Here is a 13,081-nt window from a genome sequence, read left to right as displayed (position 1 = left end):
TCTTCTCTCTCTCCCCTTCTCTTTCTCTTTGCAGCACTTGTGGTCTGGCCAGCCACAGGTGCGTGTGAACAGAGAGACGAGTGGTGGAGAGGGAGACAGAGGAAGGGTGAAGCCACCATGGGCGAGCGGCATGCATCACCATCTCTCGGCATTTTCTGCGTTGTGGATCTCATTGGCCTGGCCAGCCATGGGGTCTGTCGACACAGAGGAGACGAGAGCGAGGTGCATGCGTGCGGCGTGCGTCCATATACCAACCCAATCCACCATTACGCTTGACGTTGTTGGGCATCTTTCGCATTGCGGATCTCATTGGCCTGGCCAGCCGTGGGTTTTCGTTCTGTGGGAGGATGTCTTCATCGTCAGGCGTTTGGAGATGGGCTGCTAGACGAGGGAGGAGGCATGCAGTCTGCAGAGGAGACAGGTGAAAGGAGGAGGAAATGGTTCTTGGCAACAAGACGCCAAGAGGTGTTCTCTTTAATGCTTTGTAGTAATAAATTGCTCTACTAAAGAGTTTTGTGTGCTTCTCTTCGTGCCGTGGGTAATGGTCGGCCTAGCGGTGCTCAGCGCCGGGCTGTTCGCCCGGTGTGGGGCCGGTCGACCGGGAATGTTGTGGCGTAAACGAGGCTTGTACTTACGTAAGGTAGTTGTGTCAAAGCATACAGCACGCATCCTTATGCAACTGTCACTGCTGTAACTGCTGCACAGGCATGCCTCTCAGAATTAAAGACGTTCGATTCCGTTGTAGACTTTCAGTCGAGATCTATAGACGAAACGTTTAGGGATCCTCTTCAGGACACATATGGTCAAACATCCGACGACGGCCATGCAACCATTGGGGAGGACATTTTTGCTTCGTTGCTGGTGTTAGCAATGTCCGCGGCAGAGATTAGTTTTGTTGTAAAGGTGAGGGCCAAGGAACCGAATTACGGACAGGTCTATAACACGGTAAATGGCGTCGAGGCTGGTCCCGCTTGCCAGCGAGTCACGGAGGACCTCGGCCAGCGGGTAGTACAGAGGCATGCTTGTGGCTTGAGGAGCTTAGCGGGAATCAGGGTTGAAACGCGCGGGTCGACTCAAGCGTGGTGTCGACGACGAGGCGCCTTCTCCTGCCTGCCTAGGAATTCAGGGTTCACGCCAGAGACGAGCACTTCTCGTTGTGCCCGACCTCGGGGGAGCGGCAGGATCGGCCAGAGTCCCTTTGGGCGACCGCCGACGTGTCGGGCCGCGTCTTGGGCCTGCTTGAGGCCGGTGCCACCTCGGACGACTCGGTCAGGGAGCCGAACTCGGTGTTGGGGAAGACACGGCCCTGGAGAGGCTCGACGTGTTGCTTAGGGCCTTGGCCTTGGCGTTGCGACAGACGACGGTGTCTGTCACCCTCCAGAATAAACTCGCCAATGCATGTGTGCTAGTGTCTGCGGATCGATGGCTTTGTGTTGCTCCTGCTCGTCACCGCCATCTCCAGAGTCGATAATGTCAACCTTTTCAGGAGCCATTTACCACCGAATACGCAGAGCGCGCATCATCCACTTCAGCAAGGATCTACTTATCTTCTTGGCAGCTGTCTTCTGCTGCTCACTCCGGTTTTCCTGTGCCTGCTGCGCCGCCAGAGACGCACAATCTGTTCAAGACACCTAAGGACAGACACATCTAGGCGCTCCCATCCGTTCGTACATGTTCTACTTGACGTTGGAGGCGTCTTTCGGGGGTTGGTTCTTGGAGGAGGACAAGGTAGACACGGCGTAGATGTGGAAGTCAAACTCCTGCTCGTTGTCTGCATTGTGGCAGTCAATGGCGAGTCCTTTTCCAATATCGGCTCGCTTGTCGAGGGAGAACACGGCGGATACCAGCATCTTATTGATTAAGTCGATGTATATGACCCGCTCGGACTTGTTGCGGCAAGACAGAAGGAGATACCCAAGCTCTGGCTGCCGCCTAAATAGTTTCTTCTGGAGCGAGTTTGGCGGCAGCGTGGCAATCGGAACGAGCGCCAGGGACGCTTCATTCACCGTGGGCTTTTGGAGGAGGCGCTTATCGTCTCGTGAAGGCGGGGCAGGTCGACAAAGTATGATGCCGTGGGCCAAGACAACTGCGCGAAACGTGTTAAGAGGCAAGCGCGCCACTATTTCAGCAGCGAAAGCCCGGTGACAATGAGGATAGACAAGTCGGTCTGTTGTACGATAATTGAACTGAGTTGCTGGAGGGGCTTAAAGAACGGCAGCACTTTTTGCTCGTCACAATCTAGCAGAGAGGCAAACCTTTGGTTCTCGGCGGACAAAGGACGCGTGAGCAGGTTCAGCTCAGCGTCGAGACCCTTGACAATAGACAGGGGACATTCTCTCGTACAGGTTGCTGCACCAAGTAGCCGAAAGAGCCGTCGACAACCAGGCAGGAGACCACTGCGGCAGGGCACTTCTCAAAGAGTAATGCGGCATATGGTTCGGTTGAGGGTTCACTATCCCATTTTAGCTAGTACTTGGCTATGACATCGCTATAGTTGACACATGTGTTTGTTCCTGTTGAAGAGAACCTGATTGCAGTTAGAAGCCAGGAGACCCAGTGCGCCATTCATGTTACCAAGAAGCTTGATTTGTATCTTATCAATGCCTGTGAACTTATTTCTACAATGCCTGAGTTTTCGTTTCATTATGGTTAATACGGAAGCAAGTGAGGAATGGGAAGATGGTACTGAGCTGCAATTCCTGCAAATCAATGTATTTGCTGTACAGATGTGGGAATAGTAGAGCCCTCAAGATGTCTTGAAGAGCCTTGTTCTCGGCGGAGGAGGTTTGTGACAGAGATGACACATTGTTTTCTGTTCAAATGGTCACACTGTGGAAGTTCTATAATAGAGATGACAGAAGGTAAGCTCCGGACTGAATGTGTATCTCTCGTTCTGTGTTTCCAGAGCCAACATAGACAATACGGACTTATATAGGGAGAGCCTCTTGCTACAGCTAGTCTCTCTAAACTTAGCTTCTGGGACAATTGCATCTTATTATAGAGATGCATAGCTAGGCATGGCTTTTGCTCCAGTAAAGAGATATTAATATCTAATAGGGGTAAGTAAGGGTACAGCTCTACTAGTATTAGTATGTAGTGTAGCGCGTACAAATGGATATCGAGTTTTGGTACGTATGTAACCCCTCCTGTAAATATGCATTAGTCGTTAGAGGTTTTCAGGTTAGGACTTTATATATAACCTCTTTATATAATATACTTCTTTATAACTTATTTAACTACTTCTAGAGACCTCTATTAATTTCTATTAATTATTTGTATATTTCTTCTCCCTTAGGCTTTTTTAGAGCTATAGGTATTCCTTACATCCCTAAGTATTTATTACATCCTTCTAGTAGTGCATTAGACCTACTAAGTAATGCAGCTGTACCCTCCTCCGTACCTGCATCTTGCACAAGGCAATGCATATACAGAAGTGCGTAATGCAATGCTATCTGCTGCCCTCTTTAGAAAGCTTTACTAATGCAGCTGACTTGCGCAGGGCTGGAGACAGAGAGCTCAGTCTATCTGCAACAGACGGCAGCTATTGCGCCCTAAGCTATACTATCTTTGTCTAGGTACACTAGTTAATTAGGCAGGAACATACTAGGTAGGTAGGCAACATTAGTTTAGACCTCTAATCTGCAACTCGTCTGTCCCTGCAATCTATTAGTGCAGCATTAGCTTTGTAGCTCTAGAGAGCAGTGGCAGTAGTGGCAGTGATAGCAGTGATGGCAGTAATAGCAGGGGCACTAACTAATAGGCTGCTGAGTCATTATGACCCAGAGAGTCTGGGTGCGTACCTACGACATGACATGCCGGCGATCCACTAGCCTACATCCGGGCTGCTCCAGGTGCTCTGGGTGCTCTGGCCGTGATGCCTATCCACGCCACACGCCGGCTAGAATGAACCGCTAGGGGGGGCATTATCACTTAGAATATGGCTTTCCCAGGGCCTGCGGGCATGATTGTGTGCCTGTATCTGGTGTTCTAGTTTGTTCCAGCTGCCGTAAGTACCAACCCTCACTTTGACTGTCCTTGAGGTCTGGTAAGGAGACATGTGTTTGAGGCTCTGGGCCTATGGCTGCATTTTTGCGGTGGAGTGCGGGCAGCTTGGGACTGGTCCCTGTTAGGTACCTGGCTGTATGGATACAAGCCGTTAGTATTCCAAGTGTAGTTCATGCGCCTCAAAGGGGCAGGTTCATGCAAAGGCGCTTGGCAATCCTGGTCCCTAGAAACAAGTTGGTTGGTATCCGTGTACCTGAGTTGTGTTTTCTTCTCTACAGTCTACCCCAGTCTCAGCCGTCAGTCCATCCAGGTAGTAGGAGGCTAAGGAGGGCAGCAGACTGGCAGTGTATCCGTCTAGACCTGGTGGGTGCCGCCATATATCCCACCTATGAAGAAAGAGGCAATAGAGAGAAATTGCTCCGCACAGGTGGGGGTGAAATAAGACAGATTCGTTCAAAATGTAATAATTGTGTTCTGTCTAGGTTGTCGATGTTGGCTATGGGGGTGCAGATACTAATGGTGGTTACGTCTCCTCTAAAGCAAGCAACTTTAATTCCGCCTCAACTTCCCTATTAGGATTCTTACACGAAGGGACCACTAGCAGCAAGGTGCTTCGCAGGATGCTATTCACGTCATGATGTTTCGACGCGTCGCCTGCAGGCTGAAGGAACAACTGCGCACCAGGCGAAAAGGCCTAGCGGCAGATGGGGGGGAGAGGGGATGAGGGAAGGTCTTTGGGCCAAACGCTGCAGCGAGAGAGTTGTCCCGCCTGCAGTTCTTTCTCCTCCTACTCCTCCTCCTCCCCCTCCTCCTCCTGCGGGACAGCAGTTGTGACAGCGATACAAGCCTCACCGTCTCCTTCTTTCTGGTCGTTGGCCGGTTGCTCACTCTATTTTGCCTTCGCCTCGTCGTCTCTCGCTCTCGCTCCATCGTCTTCACTGCCCTGGTCCGACTCAGTCAACGTAATTGAAACGACGCGTGAGTGGCTGGACAAGGCAACCGAGGTTGTAAAGCCCGGCACACGCTGATACACGAACCCGGAGCCGTGATTGTGAAGCATGCCAAATCGAAGGGCTGTTCTGTGATTACAACCTGGGGTAGCCGCGTCATCCACACCGAATTCCATCCCCCCGCCCTGGATCCCTTACTACGCCAAGAACAAGGCTATAGGTGTGTGTAAGCCTGGGGAATGACTTTCACGATTGAGCCTATTTTGACGGTGGGAAAGCCTCTTGAAGTTTACCGGCCGGACGGCTGGACAAACACTACAGTTAATGGAAGATGGACTGCTCAGTTTGGTAGGTAGTGCAAGATCGCATTTAGCAGTTAGTTACAATGCTAACATTGCAAAGAACATACCCTGCCTGTCACAGAAACATGTGTTAAGGTTTTCAGTGCGCAAATTAAGACTTCTCCAGGAGGCTTAGTCCTGATGCCACCAACAACAGAGATGGAAAATGGAGAAGAAAAGTCGTAGGCAATAGCGTTCACCTAGTCTAATTTAGTAATCTAGATAACGAGAGTATATTTTACAAACTTAGTCCTTTCTTGCCGAGCTCCGCTGCATCCTGGTCGAGGCTGAGGGTTCATTATGCTCGCCGAGGATGTCGTGGGCCCGAACTCATCGGCCCCCGTCATCACCACCCTCATTTTCCTTGTGACCCTCACCGGCAATATTGTTGTCTCTCCACCGGTTGGGCCTTCGGCACCTGCAACCCTACAACGGGCCTGTCGACATGATGAAAACCATGCCCTACAAGGACAGATTCGAGAGAGCCGATAAGCAGACCTCCCGGACGTGGTGCAGCAGGTCCAGTCACACCTTTCCAAGGCTCACGGAGCCGTCCGCAAAATGATGGACGAGATGAGATGCAGCGAATCATCGATGTGATGACGGCCCTCGCGTCCACTCCCATTCCCTGCACGCAATAGGCACACGCGATGCGCCCCCCTCGATGATGAAGGTCACGAGTGGTAGCGCGGGTCACTTTGGGTCAGCGAGGAGAGGCTCATCGGCGGCGGTGGCTTCGGAGGGCTCGATCTGCCTGGGTTGTCACAGTCGCCAATGTGGGTTTTCCTCTTCTGACTCGTTGAGCTTCTGCAACACTACAAATTGGACGAGATCGAGGCCATTTACTGACAGGTTCATCCTGTCTACCCACCCAGCACTTGAATGGAATCCCCCAAGGCCCCAAGAAGGCCCGGATGAAGTATGCAGTGAAACACTGCATCCTCGTCGACAAGCACATCGCGAAAGAATCCATCCACGCTCCCGCTGGTGACAACACCCACCTCCTTCTCGAGGAAACAGGCGCCAAAGGCAAGAAGCACGCCCTTTACACCCATGGTCGCATCCAGTAGCTCGTCAAGTGCCGCACATACAAGCTTGCCTGTGGTCTGTACGCCCTGCAGAAAGTGAAAGTGAAGTCTGCTGATAGTGTCACGGATGAGGACACTTGGAGGTACTGCCCGTGTTCCTACCCATCTCATTCTTCCTTGTTCTCTCCCTCTTCTGCTGCTGCCCTGCTTGGTTGCGTGCTCCCGCCTGTGTTTTCTCCAGGCACCTGGACCGGATGCAGAAATGGCTTGAACTAGGCTGAGTCGGCGATAACAGCCCTTCTGATGATACCGAGAAGAACTCCCCTCCCGACGCGTCTGATAACACCGCCCCCGCCGGCAATGGCAACGACAGACATAAAGTTAGTGGTATGCTCAGGAACACGGGTCCTAGGCTTCGTAGTCACCTATCCCTCTGGGTCACGAGCATGTCTACATACCCCGACCACAGCCGAACTTGACACGACCTGATCCGAACTGAACACATACTGCACAGAGATAGACCTTGCCGCCAACGCCCGCTTCGTTTCGTATTGTATCAATCTAGACGTCACTTAAGCGGCGAGAATCGCCAGATGGCTGGGATGTAGGCTTAGGCATGCGCATAGACAGCCCGGCCCCCGTCCGTATTCGTGACAACTGCGTGTTAATACCTGCGACATGCATATCGGGCGGAAGGGCTCGGGCTGTTGGAAGGCAGGAAATGGCCTCGCACCGCTGTTCCATCGCCTGGTGACGCAACGTACCGAGGCCCTCCAGCTGTGGCTTCAGTCCGTCTACCTCGGCGCCCTCCAGACCTACAACCTTGGCCCTTTCTTGGCTGGCCGCCACAGGCAGGAAGAGCAGCAGAAGCAGCAGCAAGAACAGATACATCTCTAGTTCAACGTCGTGCGCCAACAGCTTGGACAAAGGGAGCAGGAGGTAACAGAGGAGGAGGCCGCGGGAGACGCGAGACAGCGTGACCCGCGGGGATGTTGACAAACGTTACCGTTGCTGTAGTTATGCAGCTGTCATTATCAAGGTGTAGAAGCATGCATGGCGTGCGCGGGATGGATTGTGTCGGAGGAGTACAGACTCTGGGTGATTATACGGTGCCAGGTAGCTCGGCGTTTGCAGGCGTGTATTTGATACTATCCAGCAGAGAGGACTATACTAACAGAGTTTTCTCTTCTTTATTTCTTCCTCTTGCTTCTGTTAGAAGAGATCGTACTTGGGATACCCCTAGCATACGTATCAGTTTTGACCTGGTCTTTTGTCTTGTGGGTCTCTTTCGTGAGTTGCCAGTCAGTTTCTGTTTCAGTCTTCTCTAGCATTACACGTCACTGTGCCTTCAACATTTATCCTCAGCCCTAGATGTTTGACCTGAAGAAAAACAGTAGAGATGAGATACATGCTACATAGAGAGATGATATGCCTAACTGTGACGCGGCTGAGTTAGCAAAAGAAGGCTAAGCAGAAGTCCTACGTTTCATTCACTAGTCAACCAACCATGTCCGCAGGCCTCTCTGTCTACATCCTTTTCCTATCGTCTTTCTCTGCCGCAAAGGCCCCTTTCAGGAAGAGGTCGACCTTGATGTAAATGCGGACGAGCTTGCCGTGCGTCTCATCCAGGACTATGTTCATGCTCTCCAGAGTCTCCCGCGCTCTCACTCGTCCCTTCTCATCACAAAAACACCTTGCCTAGGTCGCCCACGCGCGTCTTCCACTCCCGGAGCTGCCTCACGCAGTCATCCAAGCGTCCTCTTACTTTTTCAATGCGCTTCGCTGTGGCCCCCTTCATAACGGCGCAAAGGTGTTTAGCTTCATTCATGCAGCTTTCCACCACCTGTCTGACATACTGCTGGTCCATAAACTTGTCCATCGCCTTGCTCTCGTGCCCGCCAACGTCCGCTTCCATGTCCGCATCAAGATCCACGTTCGCAGGCCCAATTACCTCAGAAGAAGAAGAAGAGGAGGAAAAGGGGGAGGTCAGAAGCGGCTGAGGCGACCAGAAGCCGGTCACGCGCTTGACAGACCCCGCCACATCCTTCAACTGCGACGCCCAGTGGCACGCGCTGTTCGAGACAGAAAGGCAACCAGGGCCTGGGACACGGGCAAGGAAGTTGGTGTTGATTTGCCCTCCGGACCGCAGAAGCTCACGACGTTCGCCACGGAACGGTAGAGTCTCGAAAAGGTGCCGCTGGATGTTGCAGGGACGACGACGACGTAGGACCTCGATGGATACTTTGCGACATCGTCCGTGTTGAGCCAAAGCTCATTCAAGGTGGAGGTGGTCACCATGGGAAAGTCTCTTTCGACAGCCGTCTTGATGTTGACAATCAGCAAGTACGTCTGACGGTTCATGAACTCGTCCACGGACGTCTGGGTCAAGGTGCGCAAAGGCCGGTACGCAGAGGTCTCGAGAGAGCCGAGGGGTGTCCCCGCGTAACCCTCCAGCTAGGCGCCCTTGAGGAAGAAGTCTGTTATAACGCGCTTCAAAGGTCGTAAGGTTCTCGAAAAAAGAAGTTAGGCGCGAAGGCAGGCGCCGAGGATGCAAGTGGCAAATAAGCCTAGAAGACCGATGATGACGATGAAGATAGCGGCGACGGCGTAAATGGCGGGAACGAAGGCGGAGACGGAGACGAAGCCCGGAAGAAGACGGCCATAAGCCTCCACTCCATCGTCTCCCACAGGCCGGGCAGATATGCCGGGAACACGGCAGACAGGGTACCGAGGACGATGGCCGGGAACAAGAGATACTTTCCGGCGCGGCGGAGAAGACATCGGATGGGAATGCTTGCCTGTGCCGTGCGCTGGGCGGCGGCCCAGACAAAGCGTGGGATCCAGAAGCTGAGCGGGCACTGTCCGGTCGTCGGCCAACGGGGGCCGGCGGCTGTGGGAGAGTAGTCATCCTCAATACTTGCTGCTGATGTGTGGGCGGCGGTGTTGCCGCCTTTTCTGGTTGTGCTGCTGCTGCTGCTGTTGTTGTTGTTTTGATTGTTGTTGTTGTTGTAGTTTGTGATGCGGCTGCGTCTATTGTTGTTGATCTGTACAGGGCCATGGGGTGGTCCTTGAGATCTATGAGATCCATGGGGCGGGCAGATGGGGGTCTCTAAGGTTTTGCAGGTCTTAGAGAACATGCGACTTCTGGATCTCTTGGGAGGTGGTCCTTGAAAGAGGGCGTCTTGGTGTCTTGGGAGTTGTCGACGATCTCGGGGGGCGTTTCGGGAGGCCCGTCAGTCTGCATTTTGGGAGGTCTTCAGCTTGTAGCAATAGACACTAGTAATGACGAAGTCCTTTTTCTGCATCTCATACAAGCCATCATTTTGGAGCGTGTTATCAGCAGGAGAGAAATACGTGTATGTGTATGGATGGGGAAGCATAGGGGAGAAAGCTAAGATATAGAGAAGTGGGAGATTTTGAGAGATTGAAAAACAGTCGAGAGGCAAAGGGTCTCTTCTAAGCATGTGGCAGATAAGTAAGGAGGATGAATTGTGAGTGAGGTTTCGTCAATCTTGGAGCTTACACCCAGCTCTACTGCAAGCTCAGGCCACGAGCCAGACTCTAGTAGACACATAAGCACGAATTATTAACAAACTGACGTGACGCAGGCTGCTTAGCTATGAAATACAGAGTCGTAGGTAAAGAAGACCAATTGCGACGTCTTCATAACCGCTAGCCATCAGCTTCATAGACTTCTAGGAACTGCAGGATTGCATCTTGAGAGACATTCCAGCTCCTGCAAGGCCTGTCACACATGATACAACAAGAGTGGCAAGTGACGTGACTTCGATATTAAGAAGTTTCTTCAAAGCCTGATCACTTCCTGAAGTTGCTATCTTAACAACAGTAGACTGAGAGGAATTCTTGCAAGTCGTCAATAAGATAACACAAAGCGCAAAGTAGGCCTACCACTATGTCAAGAAAGGTCGGAGACAGTTAGTGTTAAATAAAGAATACAATCGTCCAACATCAAGCTGTGTAGCCAGGGCATTTAGTGTATTCCTTGCTAATTATTTGCATTACAAGCCGTCCGGATTTAGAAAACCTCTTTTCAAAGGTCATAAACCAAACTTAGTGTAATATTAACGATAATAATGTAATAAGTCTTATTCCTAATACCCTCTATAGTACCCTTTGCATACATTATACTCTCTAATTTAATATAGTTACTCTTATATACTGCAGCTGCACTCTACTACCTAATTAGGTCTTTAGCAGCCCCTTTCCTAGGCTACTACAAAGCCTACTACCTAGGACGAAGCCTGCAGCAGACCCTTCATTGCCGCCAAGCGGTCGGCTGTGCAGGCCGATAAGTCCTATCTCCGACGCCCTTGTAGCGCCCTTCGTGTGCGTTACACCCTCTAATTTAACAGGAATAAGAATGCATGCTTTCTATATTTTAGGTAGGTGGTGATCTTCGATTTTTGTCCTCTTCTAATACTGTCGTGATGGGTGCAACCTGCCCCTATAAGCCGCAATTGCTGCACTGCAATTGTGGGTCCACTTTTGCGCCCTCATCACAGATACTAAAAGCTGCTCGGTACCTACTAGGGTTCCCTGTCTGGGGGTCTAGGTACCTGTATACGTAGACTGTGGAGCCTGCGCGCTGCTCTCCCCTGCTGCACCGCCACTGGAGCCATTCTCAAGCCCCGTCTTCTCACCTTAGTCATTAGATAGCACTTCGGTTGCCAGGGGGACAGCCGTGCCTGCAGGAGCTCTAATTCAACTACCTGATCAACAAGAACGTCACCACTACACACCATCAAGACTACGCCGCCAGCACCACATTCACACGACTGTTTCTGCTCCTCGTCACACACAATTCTTCCTACAGCTATGCTCGACAGCTCGTTGGAAAAGGCCATCACCTACTGGCTATCTACCATCACAGCAGCTAAACACGCTGATCCCGACGAGGTTCCCGACAAGGTTCCCGACAGCGACCCTCGGCCTCGCAAGCGACAGCGTGTCGCGTGTGACGCTTCCGAGGGGCCGAAAGCAAAAAGCCAGATTCTTTCAACCAGAACTGATGCTGTCGGCACCGATTCCATCACGCAGTTCCTCCCATCTCCTGATTCTTCCCCGGCACCGACCGCGACGCCGAACTACAGAGCACTGCCCGACATGGAGAGGCCTCCCAGGACACCGTCTCCTCACAAACGACTCTACGGGGCTGCTGACGGACCCCAGCCCACCGTCGCCCTCGAAGAGGAGACACCGAGAGCAGTTGCTGTTGCCATGGACTCGTTTGACCTGTCTTCTCAACTATCTTTCGAAACCGCCAGCTCGGCGACCCACTCTACAGCCAGCGCCGCTTCCCGCTCTTCATCTCCTAACAAACGTCTGAGGAACGCGGAGATTCTATGGTCTGGATTTACAACCGATAAATTTCTATCCTCAACACCACGGCCTCAGTCCCTTGTGGCCCTCCACGACGAGCTCAACAGCATCCGGCTCGGACTTCGTGTGATACCGTGCCAATTCCAGTCTGCGGTATGGCCCTCCCTGTGTTGCCACCCCCTCCCTCTTGTCGCTCTGCGGTGTCCATGCAATGATTTTGGTTTACTGATGTGGGCCCGTGATGATTGATAGCTTGACCATGTCACTCTACCGAAACAGGGCTCTTCGATTCCCCCTCACGCCTTCTTCGATCCCGCCGCCGACCCCACCACTGTGACTGATTGGCGCATCCCTTCGCTTAACTGGGTTAGCAGGACCGTCGAGGAGGCCACAAGGTGTGAACTGTCTCGCGATGCCGAGAGTGATTGGAACCATGCTGTCCACGCTCGCGTTCTCAACTGGGTGTGCGCTCCCGAGGACGCGCCGAGAGGCCTGGTTGCTGTCAAACACTGGTGAGTGCACCTGTTCCCCACCGTGGCACTTTCACCCGACCATATAGGCTGATCAAGACCCTCGTAATGAGAGCAGCACAACCGCGCAAATTTTGAAGGAGTTTCGGCCGAAAGGTGCCCCCACTCACATGGTGGACTATTGCCTCGTCATCGATCCGACAAGAGAGGTGGCGGCGTGTCAGCGGATCAATACCATTTGCCGCTCCCGGCCCGGTGCGTCCATCAACCACACTGATATGGGCAGTCTTGCAACCCATCCCATAGCTGTCTCTATCGAGACTAAGCGTCCCGGTGAGGAGTGGAGCAAGGCCATGTTGCAGCTCGGGACCTGGCACGCCGCGCAATTACGCAGCCTTGAAAATCTCGGCCACTGTCCTACCACGTCGGCCATGGAGTTTCTTCCTGCCCTCATCGTCCAAGGCCACGACTGGTACTTCGTCGCCACCGTGCCGCGGTCTGATGCGCCACCGACTGTCTTTACCCGGGTCCGCATCGGAAGCACCGAGGACCACTTCGGCGTCTACCAGCTTGTGTTGGCGTTGCAACATGTAAGCCGCTGGGCGGAGCAGGTGTTTTGGCCCGCCATGAGAAGCGAGATCCTTGATTGTTGATGTGGGCTGTAACGTACGCCGAGCTCTGCGTGTGATAATACCCTCTCTCTGCCCTTTTGCGTGGTGCCTGTCTTGTGCGCATCAGAATGACCGTCATCTGCGTGGCTCGCCGCCACGTTGATCAACCGCCAGACTCTTGCGCATACTGCCTGTTTAGGGTCTCCTTCTTGAAAGCCAAAACGTCTCCAGACTGAACGGTTTGACGAAAAGATGGCTGCTTTCTCGTCTCTTGTTCGGGACCTAGTCAACGCACCCCTTCCCGAGGTCCAGCTTCGCTGGCTGTGGCGAGCTCGA

The 13,081-nt window shown here is 52.6% G+C and overlaps 4 protein-coding genes across 4 annotated transcripts; 2 read left to right on the top strand and 2 right to left on the bottom strand.

The window, feature by feature from the left end:
* Positions 1–1,129: 1,129 nt before the first annotated feature.
* CH63R_14591 (uncharacterized protein) lies at positions 1,130–1,850 on the bottom strand (the record flags this gene model as incomplete). The annotated part of the gene is made up of 2 exons (XM_018309565.1): positions 1,130–1,367; positions 1,681–1,850. 2 exons carry the CDS (start codon positions 1,848–1,850, stop codon positions 1,130–1,132), a joined length of 408 nt encoding a protein of 135 aa, XP_018150537.1.
* Positions 1,851–7,002: 5,152 nt separating this feature from the next.
* Positions 7,003–7,221, top strand: CH63R_14590 (uncharacterized protein; the record flags this gene model as incomplete). Its single annotated transcript, XM_018309564.1, has 1 exon — positions 7,003–7,221. One exon carries the CDS (start codon positions 7,003–7,005, stop codon positions 7,219–7,221), a length of 219 nt encoding a protein of 72 aa, XP_018150536.1.
* A 1,149-nt stretch (positions 7,222–8,370) lies between these two features.
* Positions 8,371–9,568, bottom strand: CH63R_14589 (uncharacterized protein; the record flags this gene model as incomplete). The annotated part of the gene is made up of 3 exons (XM_018309563.1): positions 8,371–8,778; positions 8,901–9,274; positions 9,460–9,568. The coding sequence occupies 3 exons, from the start codon at positions 9,566–9,568 to the stop codon at positions 8,371–8,373; spliced, it is 891 nt and encodes a 296-aa protein (XP_018150535.1).
* A 1,592-nt stretch (positions 9,569–11,160) lies between these two features.
* On the top strand, positions 11,161–12,787 carry CH63R_14588 (uncharacterized protein; the record flags this gene model as incomplete). The annotated part of the gene is made up of 3 exons (XM_018309562.1): positions 11,161–11,817; positions 11,944–12,176; positions 12,253–12,787. 3 exons carry the CDS (start codon positions 11,161–11,163, stop codon positions 12,785–12,787), a joined length of 1,425 nt encoding a protein of 474 aa, XP_018150534.1.
* Between the last annotated feature and the right edge of the window lie 294 nt (positions 12,788–13,081).

This window comes from Colletotrichum higginsianum, chromosome 12 (assembly GCF_001672515.1).
Source record: "Colletotrichum higginsianum IMI 349063 chromosome 12, whole genome shotgun sequence".
Lineage (NCBI taxonomy): Eukaryota > Fungi > Ascomycota > Sordariomycetes > Glomerellales > Glomerellaceae > Colletotrichum > Colletotrichum higginsianum.
Note: the sequence above shows the minus strand (reverse complement) of the source record. Positions and strands in the feature narration are given on the sequence as shown.